General features: G+C 37.9%; 1 protein-coding gene across 1 annotated transcript in view; it reads right to left on the bottom strand.

Moving 5' to 3' along the window:
• Positions 1–1,615: 1,615 nt before the first annotated feature.
• Positions 1,616–25,091, bottom strand: part of ccnd3 (cyclin D3) — a 38,796-nt gene continuing 15,320 nt past the window's right edge. Inside the window, exons 3-5 of the mRNA XM_060845396.1 lie at positions 24,680–24,839; positions 23,084–23,226; positions 1,616–12,110 (exon numbers count right to left, since the gene is read on the bottom strand). Of these exons, the coding sequence (XP_060701379.1) occupies positions 11,955–12,110; positions 23,084–23,226; positions 24,680–24,839 (459 nt within the window). The 3' untranslated portion in view covers positions 1,616–11,954. The remainder of the gene's footprint in view (positions 12,111–23,083; positions 23,227–24,679; positions 24,840–25,091) is intronic.

The following is a 25,091-nucleotide window of genomic DNA, read 5'->3' on the forward strand; positions in this document are numbered from 1 at the left end:
CTGGAATTTTGGTCTCCTGATTTTAAAACCAGCTTTTGCACTCATTTTGAAAAATACCCACACCACAATGTTTTCATCAGTAACATTTTAGCTTAATTGCATGGTTCCAGTGTAAAACTTAAAAATCTTGTTTTGACATTGAACACATTACACTGTTTTGCAGTTACGCAAAAGTGAGGACTGCAGATGCTGGAAACCAGAGTCTAGATTAGAGTGGTGCTAGAAATGCACAGCAGGTCAGGCAGCATCTAAGGAGCAGGAAAATCAATGTTTTGGGCAAAAGCCCTTCATCAGGGTAATGTCGATTTTCCTGCTCCTGGGATGCTGCCTGACCTGTTGTGCATTTCCAGCACCACTCTAATCTAGACACTGTTTTGCAGTTGCTGTCGCACTTTGGAATTAAGAGGACTTTTGAAGTCTTATGAAAGCCCTGAATGACAAAGTTGGTTCAGCACAAACTTCAATTACTCACTGGAGATACTAAAATCACGAATAGCTCAAGTAATAGCTGACCCAGAGTGAAGAAAAAAAGCACTTCTATTCACATCTAGAGTCAGTAGTGAATACATTTTGACATCAATGCATCAGCCAGCTTAGAAATAGATATCATTTCAAATACATTGATCCCTGAGTTAACACATCTTTATTGCCATGTCATTAGGAGGCAATTTCCCACACCAGAAGACAGTGGGTAAGATATGAGTGTTCTTTGTGAACAATAATTATGATGATCTGGAAGTGGCTTTCCAACTTGACCTCAAAAGGTACAGCAATTGCAGCTCCAGTGCAACACATACAAAGTGAGAAAGTAGAAAGGTTTTGGACACTTAAACAAAACTGCATGCTATCCTACAGCTCATGTTTCCAGGACAATCCATTATTGGCTTCACAGTTTAAATCTTCTGACATGCTTCTTAAATAAAAGACAGAATGATGCTTCAGTGACACGACAAGGACAACTAAAGAATGACATTTGCACAATAGCAAAATACTTCTGCATATATATTGCATTGCACTGTGTAACATGCAATGTTGATTAAAAGGTAAGGAGGATCTCTTAAATTATTACCCAGAAATTTAAACAAAACTTCAAAGGCAATTGTAATGTTCACTATCGGTCTTCTTCAAATCAACACTTAATGAATGCATTGGCCTCTTAACTGAGATTACTTTATTCATGCTGAGGTTTGTTTCAAATTCACTATGCATTTTATTGATTAAACTTCTCTTTTGTTCAATGCCATCAGTGTGTAAATCTAAGTAACCAGGAAAACACAGCACTTAACTTCCTTCGAACCTTATTTTGACATTCTAATGAACCAGTGTCTGCAATTGTTCATTCCCGGAGGGCTATTACTCATTGAAACCTTTTTGTAGTCTACTTTAAGCCACATTGCTAAAAAAAAGGCACACGTTGAGTACAAAAGTACACTAAATCTGATGTACTACGGATGTATGCATCCAGAAGTGCGTGGGAGGTGTAAGGCAGTGAAGAGACACCTTGACTGAAACCCAAGTCTCTAGAGCAAGAAACAATGAAGTGAGACTTCAGGTCACTCAGTTTCTAAAAAATTCATGATCTCAAAAATAAAACAAAATACCAGCACACGGTCAGTTTGGAAAAACTGCATTTATTGTTCAGCACCTCTGCCTATGTCTCACAATGATCATACATTGGAATCATGCAGTCAACTAGGGACATGACTACACATTCAACTCTTCAAAGTATTTTGCATGAGCTTTGATTACATCTTTAGGTTTATCAATGTTAGGTGAAAGCCAAATAAACTCTAAAATATACCCATTACCTTTGGTGACAGTAGAAAATTCTAATTGAAATTAACACAATAGAGGATATTGTATGAACGTTACATTTAAAATAAAACTGATTTCTTCTTTAAAAAGTAGCAGACAGTAATTTCACAGAACTGCAATGAACATTTTGGCAAAATCACTCTGTACTTTTATTTAGGTGGGATTGTTTGCTAGATTTACTCTTAGAAAAAAAATTAACATACTCAGTTGTGCATAAATACAAATTTTATACACACATCCATATCAGCCACAAAACCTAGAATGAGTACAGAAGAGAAAGAATTGTGAAACTGAAGGCTGAACACCCTTTATCTGTGATGCAGCCAAGGCAAACTATTCAAGAAAGGGCTGATGTAACCAAATTGGGGCACTGTAACACCAAAATAGCAACAGGCCTCGAAGTCAAAAGATAAATTTTTCTTTCTACAGATTTCATTTTGATATGCATACCCAATCAGCAACCAGATTTTTGACATTTTAAAAAAAAAATCTATTGCTAAGATAATGCTGTGAAGAGTACAAAACAAAGACAAATCTTACTTAAAGATGTGGTATTCATGACAAACCTAAAGCATTCAATAATGAACAAAAAATACATTTTTTCATTAAGTATAAGTGACAAAATATGAATAACGGACTGAAGCATTATAATTATGGCAGACAATGTCAAAAAATTAAATCAAACATAAAACTGAATGAAACATCAAAAATACCTTCATTATGTGCCATTGTTATGAACACAAGTGAAAGAAATAGCAACTGGAGAGCCCAAGCCCAATGTGTTCGCTTTAGTCTGCTAAATTTGATAACCCTTCTCAAATCTGCTTTACCTCCTGAAAAGTTTCCATTGCTGAATTAGCAGCAACAGGAGCAAGCATTTCAAATCATTTGGCACTTCAATGACCTTCATCGAACTATTTAAAAAGAAAGTTCTCACACTGCTCAATACTCAGGTTGGATAAGGGTACCACTTCAGATAGTTCGGTAACAAACATTTGAATAATGAACAATCGTGGAGCCCCAATTCACTAGGAAAATGTACTGAACAACACAATGAATGAGAAATATAAAATGCCACAACGAAGCACTCAAAAATAAAATGTTGTTGTACTTGGAGTCAACAGGTGAAGACACAAAAAAAACTTTCACAGCAATGAAGGAAGTCTAAAAACATACAGAGTTTGAGACAATAACGTTATGATCCGCCAAACCCCAGTGCACAGTGTTTCTCATTGTAGATGGCTAATGGTAATTAGATTCAGCAACTTTTAATGATGCCCCAAATATTTATTCTTTCCATTGCTCAACACTTATGCATAGAGCTGTGCTAAACCTCTAAGTTTAAATACGATAGATGTAAGAGCCCCTTATCAGAGCAGAGAACAACTTGACTGAAGGAGATTTTAATATAGTTCTATACGTGACAGTCAACCTGTCAAACGTCTACATTTCATGTTAAAAGCCCAGAGTGACTGTGGAGGAGTGATTTTTAACTGCTCCCTCCTCCACTCCGTGCCCGATAAGCAGCCAATCAAATTAAAACCTGAGGTTGGGCAACTTTCACTTGGGCCTAACAATGGGCTCCTTGCACTGGAAACCCCACAGCCAAAGTATTGGTTAGCTGAAGCACCAGTTGACTTCCTGCCTCATCGACTACTGTTGCTGCATGGTCCACCTACTTCACAACTGAATGGAATGTATTATTAAAAATGCCCTAGTGTCAGGAGACATTACAACCAACTTTCATCTGATTTCACTTCATGCAACGGACCTCTTTTCTGCTGAATGCCAAGACTCTGATCATGCAGGTGGGTGGCACTGTCAGTGTAATATTAATGCTTCAGTCCTGCATAACGTTAGAGTATATTTTCCCATAGATAATCTTAAGTAATAATTAAACTATTTTAAAAGAAAAAAAATTCCAATATTCACCTGTTTCTGGTCTAGCTTCCCCAGTCCTGTTACTTTCAGAAATCCTCCTTTAGTCAAGACGACAAACATGGTGATTCGGTTAAGTTGCTTTATAATTGTTGCAGAAGTTACTCTATCATCTGCTAAAGGAGGCTCTCTGGTAGCAGGTTGATAGGGTCATATCTGTGGTCTGCTGTTCTTCCACATTGGAGGATTAAACAGACTCATCTAAGCTCTTCCAGATAGATAGGACTGATGTATGCATCCTCCTATCCCCTGAACTGGTTGGACAGCTATTGTCAGACTTTAATTGCAACTTACTTAAACTCATCATGTTTTTTGCTGTAGCTTTCTTAGATTTACATCTGATTGTAATAAGGGTTTAAGATTACAAAGGAGAAGAAGTTACTGCAGTGATTACAACATTTAAGGAATTTACATTAAAATGGTCAATATACTGGAGTATAAATCAACATACAAACAAAAGCATTACCCTATAAAAATCCAATTTTTTCACGTCACAAAGCTTCTCTGCACCTAATATCATACTTTGTCTGGTATCCACAAATATGTTTGTCCCCTCTCAAAGTTGTACATTCATGTTAGTTGTTGCTTCATTACTGTAGCTCTGAAATTTCAGTGGAAAGGCTCACCCTTTGTATTTATAAATTGTAAATTTGTCTTCTGCTTCATCTATAACATCTTTCGTTACCACCTTGGATCTAAGCAGTTAAGTCATTAGTAAAACATCCTAATGCTGGAAAAACCAGCCAAGCAACAGGTAGACAATGACTATGATTAGGGAGGCATTGATATGGTGCTGCATTTAGTCTTCAGAGACATTCAGAGGGAAACCAACCACAAGCAAAAGCTAAATTCAGATACAATCCACAGATAAGATAACCATCCCTACTGGTCACATCATAAAGAGAGAACTGAATTTCTAACTTTATATTCAAGTATATACAATAGACACAGATGAATTCCAGGCATAACTACTTTCAAGCACTCATTTGTCATAACTCGAAGCTATAATTATTATTGTCCTCCTGTTAATTATTGTACAATTTCTTTTTGTCACAACTTGTAAAGCAATTTCAACATATTTTTCTTGTTGTGCATTCAAGTTTTGACAAGCAGTGGAAAAAAAAGTAATTCATTCTTGCATGCTATTTTGATAAAGAATTAAACCATATTATTTAATAAAGAAATTCAAAATAGCCTGTTATGTATACCAAAAAGGACTTCTTAATGCTAGTCAGGTAATGCACTGATAAAAATGACGCAACATTATGACATGCAACAATGTTTGTACACTGAAATAATCTTAAAATATAGTAGATACTACTTAAACATTGAAGATGCAGTGTCGTCTTTTGGTAAAAGACTGGATGAGTATTCAAATTTCATTGCAGTTACACAGTTAATACTAAATTAAAGCAATTCAATTTTTACAGCTGGCTCACTGTCACCACTTTTGTCATCTAAAGATGAGGGAATAATCTTTACTACTTAATCTAATTCCATCCTCAATTTTATGCCATTGACGCTCAAAGGACCAGGTTTCCATAAGTATCAACCACCCTCTCGTGCCTTATCCAAATAGCTATCCTTTTATGTACACATCTTGGCAACAAGTGTTAGCAGTGCATTTAATGAAGGAGAGGTCACCACAGCTGAGCCTAATTCTATTCTCACCTAACTCAACGCATGCAGCACTTCAGCAGGGGCAAGTGAGAACAAGTAAAATATAAGCACTAGCCATCTTTCTCCGCCAAGGGTAACAAGGCAGTAGCAGGCTACTAAAATAACCATATTGCCACCAGTACCTTAACCATCATACCAGCAACATTAGTCAGGGGTTAAGTTCCACAAATTTGTGAACCAGATGTTTTACCTACATCATGCATAACTAGTAATCGGCACATTAGGTACACATCTATGGAAGTATTATAGTGGACTTAAGTATTTTCAAAAACCAAAGTTCAAATCACTAACATTTATTTTCTGAATGTTCAGAAACACAAGTCAGTTACAGAACAATTGCCATTTCAGAGCAATTGAAATCAAAGCTTTTGGTTTATCTAAGAGTCAGTGAAATGGTTGGAGAATATTACTTTTAAATACAATTCCTGTATTAAGAATAATCCAACCATTCGCTAAAAACTTTGGTCAAGGTGGTGTCATTTTTGGACCAGTTATCTCAAACTGTTTTCATCGCCAAAGCATTGTGACCTTCCCTAACTTTACACAATGACACTTTTACAAACAATACTGTTGCAGGAATTCATTCTACAATCTCAAAAGAAACCATCTGCAACACTTGCTGTCATACGTTCAGGATATTTTTGTTAGTTTTCAAAATGTTAATACCCAAGTATATGGTACATAATGAATCTGGCGGCACCAAATGAGGAAAAGTAAAGTACCCCATCAAAATGATACCAACAGATGCCCACAATGAATAAGACCAATGGTTTACCTGACCAAAACATTTGCACCAATGCCTGTCCCCGAGAAAGGCCTTTCAAAAATGTTTAGCCTTAGGGCATTACAGAATTGTGATGTTTAAAAAGTTGCAAAAAGGATACTGTAAAAACTGTTTAGTAACCTGAGATATTGTAAGTGGAACATCTCCATATAGCAAAGTCTACTGAATCAAGTCAAATTTACATAGGTATTTGAATTAATTAATTTTCTTATAATTCCATTTGACTTGTGACTTTTAACATAAGCAGCAAAAATGTTGACTTTAAAAAAAACATAAAACAATGATTCATAACCAAATGGACTAGTTATAATTGACCCCAGACCTTGAAACACATGCAAAGAACAGCACATCAGAAATGTTCAATATAGACCATATGCCCTTCTCACCAATAATTAATAAATGTTGATTTAACTCCCACATTTACCATATTGATAATACCCAAGACAATTACAGATCTATCTCAAAGTCTTACTGTACAAACACTACTGATCTTCCTCTCCTTCTGAAAACTACTGCAGCATTCAATATCACTTTGAAAACACAACAGGTTTTCAAACAGATTTGATAATTTAAGTATGGCAATTTTAATAAACTATATCCTTGAGACACCAAGATAGACATTTCACTGTCTCTTGAACCAACAGATACTTTGTTGTACAATCCTGTATATAAAATAATCATAGCAGCAAGATTTATTAAATGACAACTAAAAAACATAAGACATTGGCCCTTTTAGCAGCGCAAAAAAAGAAAATAAATCTTGTTCGGTCAAACCTATTAACATGACAAGTTTCAGATTGTTCAAACTTAGCCTCCTGTAGGCATGGTCACAGGTACCAATGTCATGAGCCAGAGATTGCTTTAGTTGTTGAATTTTGACACGATTCCTTAAGTTACCACTTCTTAAATCAGCTTCAAGTTTTTTTTAAATTGATGACAACCCAGTTCACAAACAGGACTATATACCATGTATGCATTGACTAGCAAAGATTAATATATTAAAGGTGCTCCAAATTGAAAGGAGAAAGTGAAGAAATATACGACATTTTTTAAAAAAGAAATTGAAATTGCATGTGCCCCAGAAATTGCGAAACCATCAGTTTTGTCCTCTTTGCATTTTATCACTTATATCTATCTAAGTTTGATATGGCACAAGTATTTGAGCATTGCTGGAAAAAGGTTTGTCGAAGCTTTTCATCTTGCATTGATCAGGGTAAAATAAATACTAAACATAAAAGGGAAAATAGCATTTATGCTGTAGGAAAGTGCTGACTAGTTAGCAAGAGGACTCCTGATTGGTAAAGGTGTTGCCATGGAGAATGTACCAGTTAGATGATGACTGGCAATTAAGTGCCAAGTTATATTTAAAATTTAAACTAGAAGGTTGGCTGACTGGTTAAGGCATTGCCGTGAGAAATTAACTAGATAACGGCTAAGACATCACAAAATTACTAAAGAGCTTCCACATAGCAAATTACTCACCAACCTTTTTATTTTAAACTAGAAAATTTAAGATGTTACTAAACATATCAGAACTATTGTTCAATAGTCTAGAATCTATAGCTTTGACAAGTGTCAGACGTTAATCAAAATATGAGTAATTAACCCAGGAAGGTATGCACTTTTCACAGCATACAGGACCGAAATGCATTACTGTTTCAGAGGCAGCTTGCCAATGTTACATTTGCACTTAGTGTATATCAAGTCTTTGAGAGCGATGGTTGAGTACACCTTGAGCAGAGATGGGTGTCAGTGGGAAATATTCCAGTGCCATAAGCACATATTCAAAAATCACACACTGTACTACCCAAATACACAAACCAGGCAAGCCGTAGACAGCACTACTAGTTAAGAGTGGTGTCTTAATGGTGGCACACCTGTAACATTTCCAATAATAGGCTATTTGAATATAGATCAACAATCTAAAAGTAGCTGATGTACGGCTTAAAATCTCTGCCATAGAGAGAATGTAGCACATTTTCCATTCAACTTGGGTCCAAAATGATTGCTGAGGCAGCATGCAACAGTGTTAGAAGTGACAGGCTCACCATCTTGGCTGTCACTGCAGGTGCAAAATCTATTAAAGAATCAATTATCTAACAACAGATAGCACCTATAGAGTAATGAGGCAACATTAACTTTTAGTTTGTCAGCATATAGTACTCCTAAAAGTGACTGCACCTTTTTCCAAAAGCAAAAGCTGCATGTAAAACAAAAGTATCCACAGAATAGAAATGAAATTCCATCTTTACATGCAGCTTGGAGCAGGAGGAAATGTTCTCAGGATATTATACAAATATAATTCAGAAGAGATAGAACATCCTGTTATGCCTGCTCTTTGAATAACAGACTTGATTTTTTGGAATGTGGAGGATGAAGGAGTTAAAGAGATACAGTTAAGAATCTAAGTGGATTAAATTAACCATGTCATAGCTAGTATAAGCAAGTTCACACAATCTAGTTTCTGCCAAAAGATAATTTTCCATGGTAACATAGGCCCTCAAACTCTCACTAAATATCTGGCTATATGAACTACAAAAACAAGAAGGTACTTCAGTTCTCCTGTTAATACCTCTGGTTCTTTTGGGATACTACTGATCATCTACATTATGAGCAAATATTGCAGCACTCAAAACAATTAAAAATTGGCAAACAAGAACTTTTCACTAACTGAGGGAATAAAGAATGCATAATTACAAAGCAGAGTTAGGAAAAGTAAGTGGCAGCAAATCACTAGATATAATCATTACTGTGATCAATGTCTAACAGACACTTACATGTTTCAATTTTAGGACATTTTACCAAAGCATCATATGCCTCTTAAAGTTGAGTTCAGCATTATTAAATTATATTTCCAGAAAGATACTGCAGTAAGGGATGGCCAGAAACATCAAGGACATGGCTTAAAACGAGCCCAGAAAAGATCAGATGAAACTGAAAAAAAAGTTTGCTCATCACTAGTTCATATCATTGAAAACACCAAAGCACACAAAATTTCCTTGGTTGAAATATTGTGTCTCTTCTGTACAATCTACAGCGAAAAGGATGCTGAGACCATAAAGAGAATGCAGAAGATATTTTCTAAAGAGGATATGAGAGATGATGAGCTTTAGCTATGAGGAAGGTGAAATCTGGAGGTCGCTCAATAAAATAAAGAAAAATTTCCAGTAGCTGCTAAGTCAGTAAGGGGGCAGAAACTAAAAGCTTAGCTTGCAAAATAGAAAGGTTAGGATTTTTTTTTGTAGAGGTTTGTTTACAATTAGCAAAAACAAATATATAATGGAAACAGGTTCAATATGTGTTGAACAGCAATGAAGAAAAACTTAAAAAGGAAATTGCAGTAAGTAGGCAGGTCTTCTAGAGGCTACACAAACCTAATTTTACCTTGCACTTATATGAATTGATTTGGGATAATTTTCTGTTCACGGGGTTATATATAAATGCAAATTGTTGGGCTGGATGGTTGCCTCCTTAGCTGCCAAATTCTATGATGTTACCAACAGTTCCATAAATGTAACCAGTCATGAAAATCAATCCAAAGATTTTTGTATTGAGGGGACTCTGTTTTTAAGCAACTGATCCCGACCTATCACATTTGTTTTTTCATGCAGCTACGCAGACACATGTACACCTCTAAATTAATTTTGTGTACTATACTTCTGATGATTGGAACTGTAAATGAGCTTTAATCTACAAATTTAAATAATTATCTATAAATGATGTATACTGGAACTGCACCACACTCCTGCTCACCAATAATCCCCTGCGAAATAATAGCCAAATTCTCAAGCATACAACTGCCTTCAAAAGGAGGGGAATTTCATCAGGAATGACTTAGTACAACATGGGCTGCTCAATACTTTTCCTTTCACTTGTTATATTTATACAAGGCAGAAATCATTCATTAAGCTGAACTGCCAGTAATTAGCTACTGCACACCCTTTGGCCACTATGCTGCAACTGTACCTGTACTATTTAGTGCATTTATCTACTTGAATATTTGAGCATGTTATTAACTCCATGAGGTGACAAGTGTCTACTCATTAAGCAAGTGATGCTTTGCAGAGATTGTTCTTTTCATAATTCAGCATGGCTTACTTACAAAAATGCAGGCAATTCTTATGGGTGCAGTTCAACAAGTTTCATTAATCTGTAATATAGAACCTGAAGCTCCTCATTCATCCTCAACTCTTCTCTTTATAAAGGACTTGCCACAGGTTGATATTCTGGAAGCAAACAGCTTTAATATTGATCTTTTCCAAAGGACTAAATAGTTTCTGTGCCAACTAACATTCCCTATAACATCACTGTAGATGAAAAAATGCACTTTATTTTAGAGTAATTTTTGATCTATAGAAAAAAATTGTAGCTTTGTGCACCCCATTGTCAAGCTAATATTTTAACAGCTCAGCATAAGTGATGTTATCATAATAATGCTTCAAGAACAATATTGACAAGTCCACTGTAATCTTTACAATAATTAAGTTTAAAATAGATATGAAGTTTGAACTATAAAACTGTAAAGATTATAGTGGACTCTCTCAGCCCTCTGATGCTCTTTGTTTATATACCAACACTTCTGGTATCTGTAAAGTTGTGTAAAAGTAACTAAATATATTTCATTAGATATAAACCAGTTGGTACATATTCTATTATCAAGAAACCAGCACTCCATTTATATGTATGTGTGCAAGTATATATAATATATATATTTTTAAATAAGGGCTGCATCAGTTTCAAAACTTCCAGCAGAAACATTTTGTATAAAGAATTTGGGTCAACATTGCCTCATTTCTTAATTTCTTGCCACTAGGAGAAACAAATCCAATTTCCTGTTACAGCCCCATTTTAAATATATTATATACAATTAGATCCTTGTACATCATTGTGCAAAGCAGAATTGAAGCCTGATGATTTAACTGGTACATCACAATGTCAATGTCCCAAATGAGAGATCCCCACAAAACAAATAAGGCGTATTAATTTATACATTATAGAATTCCCTCCTACACTGTGCAAAACAGTCAAAGTCTGTTAAATGGGTCATTACGACATAAACCTGAAACGCCCCATTTATCAGATTGTCTCCATTAAACATTCAGCATGATATGATGCTCAATGATCTCCTCATTAAATGAAAGTCTGTATTAGATTTACTTTTTTTGAGGTATGTGTAAAGATAGCATGTTTGTTAAATCTAGGGATGAACTCCAGTTAAGAGGAGACAATCTTCATTTGTCCACAACTTTTTGCTTTTTGTTTGAGTGAGACAGAGAGAAAGAGAAATGCTGGATGTTATCAAATATTGTGATAGTACCAATAAGTTAAAGGTCAAATAATGGCTTTAAAAACAAGTACCTTGCACATTTTCTGAGCTATATTTTTTGGGAAGACACTAAAAAATAAAATTTAGAAACCTTCAATATTTATTATAATTTGATAACCATTCAATTTGGAGCTATATTCATGTTGGCTGGTCAACAAATCACAATCAAGGCTTCAGCTGTAGGGTGGAGGAATTTCACAAAATGATAATCACCATTATATTTCACGTGATCCCAAGTGTGCTTTTCAGCATTTTCACCCTACATGTTTGTACAGAGATAGAGCTCATTTATTGTATATACAAAAAAGCAATGTCTTTTCTTCTATCAAATAGCACTAAGTAGTACTAAAAGAGCATTAGATCTGCATCCAAGGAGTTGCAGTTTTTGTCCCCAAAACTGCACGTGGATGATCACAGGTTGACATCCCTTACGTCTGTAGGAGTGCTGATTTGGTCTGGTTCGTGTACAGTTTTAGAGGACATGTTTTGCTCTTGCTGTTGTTGGGACTGTTTTAAGCTCTCTGCCAGGGCAGCTTCAATCTGTTCTTGGCAAGCCTTCAGGCAGTCCTGGTATAAAAAAGTGACATTAAATGAATAGGTAAATGAGATCACACATACATCAAAAGAAAATAAAGCTCCAAGTTGATTCAATCTCTCAGAGTTGGAGAGAACAAGGTGACAGCTTAATAGACTAGTTCCTTCACTGTGCCTTGCTCAATATCTATCCCCTAACCAACACTGCTGGCCACATTACCTTGGTCATTATCAAACTGCAGTGAGGGTGCTTTCCGTACACAAACTGACTGTAAAGTTTGAAATGAAAACACATGGGCTGGAGAAACAGCAGACTGACAGCATCTGTGGGAGAGAGTGTTAATGTTTCAAGTCCAGCATGACTTTTTTTTTTAAAAAGGAAGGTTCTGAACGGTCATACTGGACTTGGAAAGTTAACTCTATTTCTCCCTCTCTACAGAGCCTTGCTGAGCTTGTCCACCACTTTGTTTTTAATTCAGATTTCCAGCATCCGTAATATTTTGCTTTTATTTACCTGTAAAGTTTGCTACATTTCAACAGTGACAACATTTCAAGAGTGTCTCATTGGCTGTAAGAGGAGACTGAGGTCCACCTCCTTGTGGAATATGCCTTTGCAAAGAAGTTGTCGAGAGACACGCAGTGGCTCCTGTCAAGGTTCATTCTGAGAAATTCTAAGTGTTCTGTGGCTGTTCACATGGATGAACACAAAGCCAAGCAACTGCCCCTGGAGTACCATCAATTTGATGAAAGATATTCTTTGCTTTACCCAAAATGTGATGGTCTTCTAATGTAAGGTGCTGTCCTCAAACAAGTCACAGACTAGCACATTCCAAAGTTCTGGGACTACATGCTGAGGGACATACTAACCCTTTGGGTGGCTTCTGCAAAGACATAACTGATACAAGGTCGCTACCTAAAACCTTTTGGCCACAGTGCAAGAAGGGACTAGAAATTATAGAACCCCTCTGGCAGTAAGCCTTCCACAAAAAAGTGTGCTAAATCCAAGTACTGAAAATAGGCACAACAGAATGAAACAAGTTGTGTGAAGAACTTTATATATTGCACTAAATTCCAATTTGAAATGTTTTGCCCTCAGGTTGGATATCTGACATGGAATGCACTTTGCAAATATTAAGACAGTTACAATTGAATTGAGTGGAACATGCTGGATTTATTGCAATTACTGCAGTTTTTAAGTTGAAATCCTTTTGTAACATTTTTGTTTGTAAAAGACTGAAGGTTCTTTAGGATACTCTAAGGTTGGGAAAAATGCTACTCAAATGCGAGACTCTCTCATTAAGATACTGTCGTGCTAGATACAGCAGCACTTAGGTTTTTGATGACTAATTGCAGGGGCAAGTAACTAAAACTATGTATTGCTCAGCCCCAATAGCGAATTAGAAATCCCAAAATCAAATTAAAATTTCACCATTGTAAAATTATTAAAAATCAATTTATATTGTCTTACTTCAAAGATAAAATATGAAATGTATTTAGATTGGATTACCTTCACGCAGTCCAAGGTGCTTAAAAACAGACTGTGCAAACAGAAAAATCCAGTACAGAACTGAACTCCAGCCTACAAATTCCTAACAACTTAGGCTTAGCTGCAATATTAGTGTTTAAAATTAGACAATCGAGAATACTTAAAGTGCAATTAAACTATTGCTAATATACACATTTAAAGCAGGTAATTCACGTGATCCTAATAATGATGTTGCATTCTTCACTAGAAGAGGAGATGGAGGTATACAGTGCAGGCACTTTCATGATGATACAACACAAGTTGAAATCGCAACAGGATAATATCTTAGTTAAGTTTAACTTACACTACCCCTTGCCCTCCAGTCAAGAATGTTTTTTTCTTCAAACACTACATTTGACAAACAGGCAGAAAACTAGCCACCAGGATACATGAACATCAACTAGCCACAAAAAGACATGACCCACTCTCACTCGTATCTTTACATACAGATGAGGAAGGACTCTTCAACCGGGTCAACACATCAATCTAGGACAAGCCAGAGACATGCACGGGAATTTCTGGAAGCAACTGGAACTCTATCCACGAACACATTAACTTGAATCCAATTTACCACCCCTTAAGAAAAAGTACAGGAAATGACATCACCTCTGGAAATGGCATCCACGATCCAAGGAAACCTAAACACAAATAAAAAACGAGCCATACCATCAGCGCTTCACTGGAGGCTCACTGATGTTACCTCATGTGGTGACGAAACATCTGAAAACAAACCTTGTAGCTACATCAAGCAAAGCATGATGTCTCAACAACGGCAGATGGAGTTTAATTCAGATAAATGCACGGTGCTGCATTTTGGGAAAGCAAATCTTAGCAGGACTTATACACCTAATGGTAAGGTCCTAGGGAGTGTTGCTGATTAAAGAGACCTTGGAGTGCAGGTTTATAGCTACTTGAAAGGATAGTGAAGGCGGCGTTTGGTATGCTTTCCTTTATTGGTCAGAGTATTGAGTACAGGAGTTGGGAGATCATGTTGCGGCTGTACAGGATATTGGTTAGGCCACTGTTGGAATATTGTGTGCAGTTCTGGAAAGATGTTGTGAAACTTGAAAGAGTTCGGAAAATATTTACAAGGATGTTGCCAGAGTTGGAGGATCTGAGCTATCAGGAGGGGCTGAACAGGCTGGGGTTGTTTTCCCTGGAGCGTCGGAGGCTGAGGGGTGACCTTATAGAGATTTACAAAATTATGAGGGGCATGGATAGGATAAATAGATAAAGTCTTTTTCCTGAGGTTGGAGAGTCCAGAACTACAGTGCATAGGTTTAGGGTGAGAGTGGGAAGATATAAAAAAAAAAGACCTAAGGAGCAACTTTTTCATGCAGAGAGTGGTACGTGTATGGAATGAGCTGCCAGAGGATGTGGTGGAGGGTGGTACAATTGCAACAGTTAGGAGGCATTTGGATGGGTATATGAATAGGAAGGGTTTGGAGGGATATGGGCCGGGTGCTGGAAGGTGGCACTAGTTTTGGTTGGCATATCTGGTCAGCGTGGACGGGTTGGACTGAAGGGTCTGCTTCCATGCTGTACATCTCTATGACTCTAACCCTGTAGTGGCACTGAAGCCTATATTACGTTATCCTTGATTTCTTGATCCCATTTCTTCATTCTCCATTCTTTCTGACCTGGACCATACAATGAAGCATCCACCTTCGAAAGGTCAGCTGGCACTGTAAGAGGCTTTTCTCTTTCTTCTCAGATTGGACACCTTCATCGCACAAAAGACCCTTCTGTCCTGGTAAACCTTGTTTTCCAATCTTCCATGGCCTCACCTGTCTAACCAGTGAGCTCAACAAATTTCCTCCAAATCTTGTCTTTTGAGTATACATCCATCCCTTTTCTCATTATTGGCCTCATCTTCAGCACCTTCTGAGCCTCCGCTTAGGAATGTCTTTCTTAAATTTCTCTCATGCCTCCTTAGAGATATTAAAACAAACTGCTCTTTTCAATCAAGCTTTTCATTACCCATACTGATCCCTCCACCTCTCCAATAGCAGTTTTATTCAACATGTTCCTATGAAGCTCCCTGGGACAACTTTCTATGATAGATTCACACTTAAAACTAGTTATTGGGAGATTCAAGATGGCGGCGACTCAGCAAGTCTGAGCCTACGGTGCTCCTTCCAAGACTTGGGCAAAGTGGATCTCCATTTATACTCAGGTGTGTGTGTGTGTGTGTGTGTGTGTGTGTGTGTGTGTGTGTGTGTGTGTGTGTGTGTGTGTGTGTGTAGGGTGCTCACTGTTAACTCTAGCTCGGTATTATATCTGAATTCTCCTCATCCTATTAAGGAGCGCCTGGGTCAAGGGTGGGGCACTGGTTGGGAGAGGATATGATGGACTGTTGGAAAAGAAGTGATACCCCCTGGGAACCAGGGGGATAATCTCCATTCAAATATGTTTTTTTTTATTATTTAGAAATAGTTTCCTTTTTATCATACTGTTATGAGTGTATTAGAGAACCTTTATTTTTGTAAATTCTATATGCTCTTTGCTCGGGATGTTTTAGATAGGGTCTCCCCTTCCGGGGGGTCTCGGATTTACCCGGATGATTATGGTTGACCAGTCGGTTAAGTGGTGCACCTGGAATGTCAAATAGGAAGAGATTATTTTCTGTTCTCTCTTTCCATATAAGGAAAACTATTTTAGTAAACTGGGTGGTTGAAGGTTCCCCTGGATTTTCAAATTGGCATAGATTAATCATGGAATGTATTCCCCTTGACTTCCTTATAAATATGGTGCACCGAAAGACCGAATTATTTTTTATAAAATATGGCAGCCCCTTTACATAGATATTTTGGCTATCCTAACAAGGGCTTTTATTTAATTGAGATTACAAACATGGCTGGTCCGGGGCCCCTTAGGAGAGGAATCCCATACGAATACGGGTTTTGTTATATATGATATTAACACATTCCGAGCAAGTATTTTAATATCCAACTTCTATGTTAATCGTTGGGGTTTTTTTTCCCCCCACTTTTTTTTTTCTCTCATTTTCTCTTATTTGAAAGATGTAAGTGACTCAACTCTGGCTAATTGTAGGTTAGATTAGTAGTTAATTGAGTTTTGTTTTTTCTCTTTCGGTATTTTTCTTTTGTTAAATTTTGATTATTGTATATTTAAGATTTATTTCTATATCAATGTTTGTACTTGAGAGTTTTGTTTATTTTCGTAAATTTGTTAAAATGTTAAATTTCTAATAAAAATATCTATTAAAAAAACTAGTTATTGGTGTATCCCTCCCTGTCACACGTTCACCTACATAGATAGCAATGGTATCCAACTAAGAGTTAAACAAAACAATCTAAAACCATACCACAGACAGAGTATCAGCTTTTGTTGATTCTAGAGTGAGGTGCCCAACCACGAATTTCCCCATTTGGTCCCCATTCAAGCTGAACAGCAGCTTGCAAGAAAGTCACTCAATAATTTGGGGAGTGTTTTGATTTCTCAAAGGCAGTGCATTTACCAACTACAGAAACATATTCCCAGCAAAGGTTACTGAATTAGTCTGTGAGAACCACCAAATTCCCCCAGTTTCAGTACCCTACACAGTGTCATGAACCATATCATTTTGCAGGAACATGCATAACAAAAGTAGGTGACCTTTTAAGCAAGGAGTAGGTGGCTGCAGTGGTCACCGAACAAATTTAAACTCAAGCTAACTCAGCTAACACACAAACTCGGTGAAAAATTTGTACATATAAATTCCGTCACAACTGCTACTGTAGAGTTTTTGCACATTCCACGTGTCAAAGTTTACACAGCAACTAAATTTCACAATCATCACAAGAGGAAATCTACAGAGTGGATTTGTTGTATAGATTCTGCTCATATGCTTTAACAACTTATGATTTTATTCTTGGATATTTGTGTTTATTAAGGTGAGGTGGAGCCTCACCTTAATAAACACAAACCTTGCACTCCTCTTTATGGGAAGTTTATATCGGAAATTTAGATACACAATTTTACCCAAGACAAGTGGAACAGGAATGGAACAGCACAACCCCCCAACCTCTGCTCTGAGCTTTGAAAGGTGAGCAAAGTCTATGTAAGGGCCAGCTTCAGTTAATGTGCCAAATTCATTAAGTGCAGAGATCCAAGCTGGGGTCTGTCTTAATGCAAGGGAATACTTTACTTCCAATCACATGAAAATTCCCTTCCCTAGTTGAAGGTCAAGGAGCGAACAACGGAATACTTAAGAGAAAGTGTAAATGGAAGTCTTTTATTAATAGGAGCAGCTGACATACTACGTCACAAAGCTCATCTCTGTGAAAGATTGCCAAATTAAGTTCTGGAAGGGACTCTTTTGCCTCACTGCACTAAACAGTCTAGGTCCTCTTCTGACAATGAACATTCCCCCCTACCAGAGGAGTAACTCCTTTATCCAAACACAGTTGACCCAAGGGAGGAGTAATACTTACTTTACAATGCAGCAGGTAACATTCTTGCCAACAAGGGAACATTGTGTTCCAACCCTAACAGTGCTCTATACTTCATTATTGGTACAATGTACTGAAGTGCAAACAGATCATTATTAAAAGCTCAAAATAAACTGAATACACCTTAATAAAACAAAGGACATTAACTGGGGTTTTAGTTCCACAAGAAATGATTGTCAAATCAGGAGTGCAGAGTTTCAAAATCATGAGTGGCTGGACAGAGCAATCAGGAAAAAATGTGAAAGGATCAAGATCCAGAAGATGCCAATTAAGTAGATTGTCAAATAAAACAACATTGACATGACATAATTGGCTCACACACAGTGGTATGGATCTGGAATGCACTGACAGTGCTCAGCGGAGGCAGATTCAAACATGGCTTTCAAAAATAAATTGCCAAGTTACCTTGAGAGGAAAAATTTGCAACACAACAGACAAAAGGCAGGCGAATGGGATTAGGTGGGTTGCTCATGCAGAGTCAAACTGGATACAATGCACTAAATGACCTCTCCTCCTGTGCTGTGGTCATTCTAAAAGGTTTTAGAATGAGGCACTTCCATTTCATCCAAAGCTCATTCACTTGACCCTTTGATGCTCTGCTCTATTGCCAGCTTCAGGTCATGCCAGAATTGCAGTTCCTTTTGAATTTTAACCATTTGTGTGGTCTTCATTATTGGGATAACCATCATATTGTTAATTTGTGGAACTGCACTTAAAGATCTGCCCTATCGGTCAGGCACTGGATGGAGACTGGTGAAGCTAATTTTCATGCTAGACCCGAACAGGCAATAGCAGTAATGAGATTTTCCTCAAAACAAAAGATTGAAGCGAAGCTCAGCTGCCCCTAGAGCAGTGAGGTCAACCCAGAAATGGGTGGCATCTCTGGTAAGTGGATGCAGAAGCGTTAATGTGGAATATATAATCTTTGGCACAGCACTGCTTTTATGCCACACAGACTTGCCATATATTACTTTGTTACTAACAAGGGACTCTTAACTTTCAGTTATTCCATTAAGTGTCAAACAGTGAAAATGGGGCATTCCAGAATCGAGAATGAAATTTTTCCACTTTGTATAAACCAGGAGAAACTGGTGTATAAATAAAACATTCATTTGCAACTTAAATTATCCAGAGTGATTTACGAAAAGTAAAAATATAATCAGTTTTTCTTTAAAGCCAAGAAAACTTCTTAACGTCCACAAAAACATCAAATCCAGGGCTGCCCATTTTCCAGTCTTTGAGCTGCTATTGCCTTTTGTGGAGTTCTCAATTTAGCCTTTAAAGGCAGCTTTAAATATAGTTAACATATATGTGGGTAAGGGAATGGTAAGGTGCTGTTTCATCACCAACACAATTTTCCACAGTGTGATATCTTCACATGGTGACTGCCAAGAGCTCAATGGAGCCCAAGAACGGTCCCTCCTCCTGCCCTCCCCCAGGAAAGCAAGAGCATGGAAAGGTGAATCGTTCCAGAAGAAACATTCCAAGCCCAATCACCTGGCTGTTGTTCTACGATGGCAAAGGGAACAATGTGACAATACTATGGCTTTAAAGAACTGCATTTGCTCTTGAGGGGGGTTTGACCTGGTCCACAACAATGCAGAAACTTGCATGGTCAGTCTTGGGGCTGTGTTGAGCACTGTGTTGCTGTAGCAACGGTTTAGAATGATAAAGTGGACTACACCTTTGTCTCACTGGTGCCACATTTTTGAAAAAAAATTGAGGGCAGTCTATTCTCACTAGGAATTTAAAAGAACTGCTTCGAGGTTCAAATTGCAGAGGAAGTGGTGAACTAAAATAGTACCTCCACTACGTCATTACTAAGAATTCTCACCTTCTGCACCAATGGAAACATTGGTGATTGCATTTGTCAATCCTAAATGTTATACAACAAAGTCAAGTGTTAAAAACAGTTCACATCCTCACCGATTATATCCATAGAATCAAAAAACCAATTTTTGTTTCGAAGGAAAGCACCCACAATAACTAAAACGGCTTATTTCTAAAAATGCACAGCAAGTATTCAATACAGAACTAATTCATATCCACCAGGTCTTTATGGCTAGAGATTCAGGGATTGCACAACTGCATACATGGAATTCTTATTACAGTAATATGTTTTAGTTTTCATAAGTCTTTTGTATTTGAAGGAAAGAAGAGCCACACTAGTTAATCGTTTTGATATTTTGTCAGATACTACACTCCACTAAAGAGACGAATGCAGCCTCCCATCTGTTCTTTTTCAACCAGAATGCCCCACAAGGCAGTGTACAAATACCTAAGCTATTGGTTTTGTCTGCATCTATGCGGTTGTCGTAACTTTAGAAGTAGCCAGATTCCTTTCACCTATTGCCATCTATTATGCACCACTCGTTCCAGCATTTCCAATCCACAATGCTGAGGCACATCCCTCAAAGAGCAGCTTTTTTTTATCTTCAACAGCTGTCAAGGAGGAAAGCAGTTGAAAACCGAAGGGAACAACAACTCTTGGAAAAAAAATAAAGCCAGCTGGAGTGCAGGTAACACTGCTGCGGAGCAGTGGTATTGAGTGCTTGACAGAAAGCAAGATCAAAGAGCAAGAATAATACACTGTAGTAAACTCATCCCAGTCTTTCTGCTGCAGAATGAATAGCAGAACAAGGGCCTTTGGGGCCAGTCACACCATAATTGGTTCCAATTACCAGGATCAAAGGCAAGGCAGGAAACTAGACTCTGAACAGCCTATCCAGCTAACAGCTTGGCTATTTCTTATTCCTTCCCAATCCACACCCGCATTCACCCCCCCTCCCTGCCCCTTAGCTCACTTCTGTTATAAAAAAAATCACAAAGGGAGATGCAATAAAAGCAACCAGTTTAAAAGACATGGAAAAAAAACAGCATTGGTACATTCTGTGCAAAATATACTTATCCAGGATAGCGCAGCAAACATATCTTCACTGCTTCCTATACTGAAGGGAGTTACTTACTTGCACGTAAACAACCCCCAACCATGGAATTCGAGGACTGATACTCTTTATGCAACAAAGCAACGCATCATTCTTGACAGCGCAACAGTGACCTCTTCTTTATCCTAATTTGCATGAGGCATCACCCAGATTCTGCACTAAATAGGCAATTGTTGCTCAGGCAATCTGATTTCCAAAGCATGTCACAGAGGAGGGCACTGAATAGCTGGATATATCCGGTACATGCCTCCCCCAATGGCTTAGTGGGTAAATGCACCACTTGAGAGTGATGCTGAGACACTGAGTTTAATGCAGACCAGGCAGCTTCCCAGATCAATCTGCAGCTTGCTGGGCTCTAGGAGCAGGTCTCAAAGCCTCTGGGTTTCCGCAGAATGAAGGCGAGGGGGCCGTTTACAGAGAGGAATGGCTCGGAATCCAAAGGTCAGGATTTTTACCCAATGTCTAGTATTGAGAACATGCCTCAGGTAAGCATATTTATCAGTGACGACACCCTCAAATGGTAAATAAACAGTCTGCAAGGGTTCTGGGAACACCTGTAACAATGGACTGGCAACACTGATGGAATAGAGCCCAATGAAGATCAGCAGCCCAGCCGAACAAAGAATAAAACACCTCCGTAGATCCCATATGGTCTAGCGGTTAGGTTAGTATTCCGGTAAATCCGGTAATACCAAACCTTTTACCATTACTCCACTTGTCAAAGGGCTCTCCCTGTCAGAGGTATGGTTGAACTGTCTGCAACATACATCAGTGCAACATTCCAAGTTATATCAGAGTATTCTCAGAGACTGATCTGTATAAACTTTAAAAGGCACTTGTCATAAAACAGAAGGACACTGTCGTGCTAGTCAATTATTCTAACTGGGCAACTCAAAGTTTAAGCGTCAGCACAAAGCCTTGAGCACAATACAAATGGCTGATGCTCCAGTGCAATACTGAGGGAGTGCTGCACTACTGGAAGTGCTGTCTTCTGGATGAGATGACAAACTAAAGCTACCATTTGGACATAAAAGGGTCCCACGAGATTATTCAAGCAGCAATGATAAACATTATCCCTCAACTAATATCGTCAACTATTTGGTCAGCAACACTATGCTGTTTGTGTTACTTTGCTGATGAGAAGATTGCTACTGTGACTGAATCCCAGGATCAGCGGTCAGTGAGTTTACTCTCAACAGGAGGAAGTCGAGCACAAACTATAACTTCAGAACTGACCCCACTGATACAAGAAATTGAAATCCAACTGACAAGCAAAGTGCTTAAATGGTTAGCTTCAACATAAAATATTCTCAAAGTGGCTCAGCCAGTTTTCCAGAAACAAATCAAAACAGCTACGTCTAGTGATTCAAAAAGTACCAGCTGCAAGTGACTGCTCCAACCCAAAGACTTCCAAACACATCTCAGGTACAGTAACAACTGGAAAACTATGTTCAATGTGGATTATGGAGGAATTTAACAAATTGACAAATAAGGTTTTTACTTAACAGGAAAGGGAAATTACAAAGTATGATTAACTTAAGCATGGATATTAAATGGCCATTATTACTCTCCTTAGATCATACCTCTTCAACCAAGTTATTAGTCACCTCTACTAGTATCTTCATGTGGATCAGGTCCAAATGTATTTCATAATGTGGATGGACCTGACCATGAGATGTTTTAATATATTAAGATGATACTATATAAATGCAAGTTATTTTGAAAAGGCAATATTTCGACATCTGTTCTGCAACAGTTTATTTCCGGGGACTGGGATTGGGGAAAAAGAACCTTGATTTATCATCCTCAATACTTTAAATAAAGGCATAACATCCAGCAATGAGCAGGTTTGGAATTTCACCTATAATTTCCTTCACGTAATTGTAACAGAGTTTGATAAACTATTACCTGGATTATATTTGAACGTGAAGGCAGAAATCTTTCTATTTAAAATAAAAACTTCACATTTTGGAGACAAGTCACTCGTATTTTCTTCATTCAGCTCATGGGTCTCCGCAAAACTAGATGGGTCTACCAATTCATTACTTCTGCATCAGTTACAATATTCTGCTCCAAACTCACCAGTTCTGTGCAGGTGACCTTGGCCAGCAGCTCTGTCAAAGACTCATCTGAAAGAGTACGGGATGGGATGCCAAGCCCACGGATTGCTGCTGAAATGCTTCCTGTTGCTATCATTGAAGGTGGATACATGGCAAAATTAAAATCTGAAATGAAGACACAAAATAATTAATTGCAGGACTTTCTAAAGTCTGGACTTGCCTGATTAAAATAACTGAGTGACAAGCCACTACCAATAATTATTCAATTTACATTACGCAGATAGCAAATCTCCAGAGACAAAAACAGCAGCAGAGCCCAGAACTCATTCAAACAGTGTCATAGGATCTAAGATCCACTGGAACTGGAAGACAAGCCCTGAACTCAATACCTGTATGCCTTCATCTTTCACAGTGACACAACCATTCAGTCAAGACTTTGTTGAACTTTGACATAAGGGTTTAAAGTCAATCACCTGAGCTTAAAGTGAACTAAGTTGCAAAACCCCCCATTTCAGGAATTTAATACTGCTCAAACAACTTCCCGAAACAAGTACTGCCATCATCCAAATACAGGATTTGCGTTCCTCAGTCTGGTGCATGTGGGACCCGCCACATCCCTATATTGCTTGGGCTTCACTCAAAAAAAAGGTCATTCAGTCTGTTCCTTTCCCTTTACTGAAGGGGGACAAAGTCAAAATTGCAGGGGCATGGCTGGGCAGACGCTGAGTTTGTGTCTGTATTTGGAATGTGCTAAATTTTGTGTTGTACAGACCACAGTAGTTACAAAAGAAGTTAAAATGCACTTCCTGTAAAATTAAGTTTGTAGTCAATGGCCTTTGATTGCTCCAACAAGCTTTGACTGGCTGAATCTCCATGTAGGTATGGTAGAGCATAGTGACAAGCCCCATCTGGTAAAATGTAGTTTCACTACTGAGGAGAATGAAACCAGGCTATTTACAGAGGACACATCTTTGCTGCATGGAAGGGAAAGCAGCAAGTTACTCCAAGCCATTTTTACACATGACATTTGATGAAACTCACCACAGGCTGACTATCAACTGTGTGTGATCTTCAAGAAGTTATAGAGTCATGGAGATGTACAGCATGGAAAAAGACCCTTCGGTCCAACTCATCCATGCTGACCAGATATCCCAACCTAATCTAGTCCCACTAGTCAGCAGCCGGCCAGTCTGGTGTCTATCTGCTTTCTCATCCCCTATACACTAAACCCAACATCAACTTACGGAAATTCTGGCGAGCATCTTTGTATTAAACATTAATAAAGACTGGGAAGAGAATGGGAACAAAAGATATTATTGCCAGAGATGATACGGTTACCACTATGGTGGATATCCTCCCAGGTTAGTAATGCAGCTGAAGGACAATAGAGAGTTAGCGCTTGATTTCTTGCTGGTAATACCATTAATTTATTATTACACATTCTAAGACAGAACAAAATAACTTGCAAATTTATTCTACAAAGCAAACATAGAAATAACTCCTCCCAACCCCAAACAATTAATTGCTTCTGCTCTTTAATCTCAAGCTTTTCAATCTCTGTATTTATAAAGTAAATTTCCTTTAGTTTTGTTTTAAAAAGAAGTGAAACAGCAAATACCTGTTGCACACATGGCAATGAATGTTTGAGTGTGTTTCTTAACAAGCTCCAACTTGTCCACTGGAAAAGCCAGCTTCCCCAGGATATGTTCAATAAAATCATTTGGAGTAATGGCTGAGAGATCCCACTTCAGTTTCCCAAGGACAATTATCTCCCAATTCTGAGGAAGAGAAAAGATAATCAAAAATCTTAGACAATTGCTGCATGTTCCGGACAGATTTTTATAAAGAAAAGTCTTGTAAATGCACTGATTTCATGCCAGAACATTTAATTATTTCCTGCTCCAGGATTTAGCCATGCCTCATATGACATCTTACATCCTCGATAAATGCCTCTCCCAGAGGGAATGCTCGAAAGACTCTTGCTATAAGCAAACTAAGCTATCTGTAGTTACTATACATATAATGTATAG

This window comes from Hemiscyllium ocellatum, chromosome 26, assembly GCF_020745735.1.
Source record: "Hemiscyllium ocellatum isolate sHemOce1 chromosome 26, sHemOce1.pat.X.cur, whole genome shotgun sequence".
Classification (NCBI taxonomy): Eukaryota; Metazoa; Chordata; class Chondrichthyes; order Orectolobiformes; family Hemiscylliidae; genus Hemiscyllium; species Hemiscyllium ocellatum.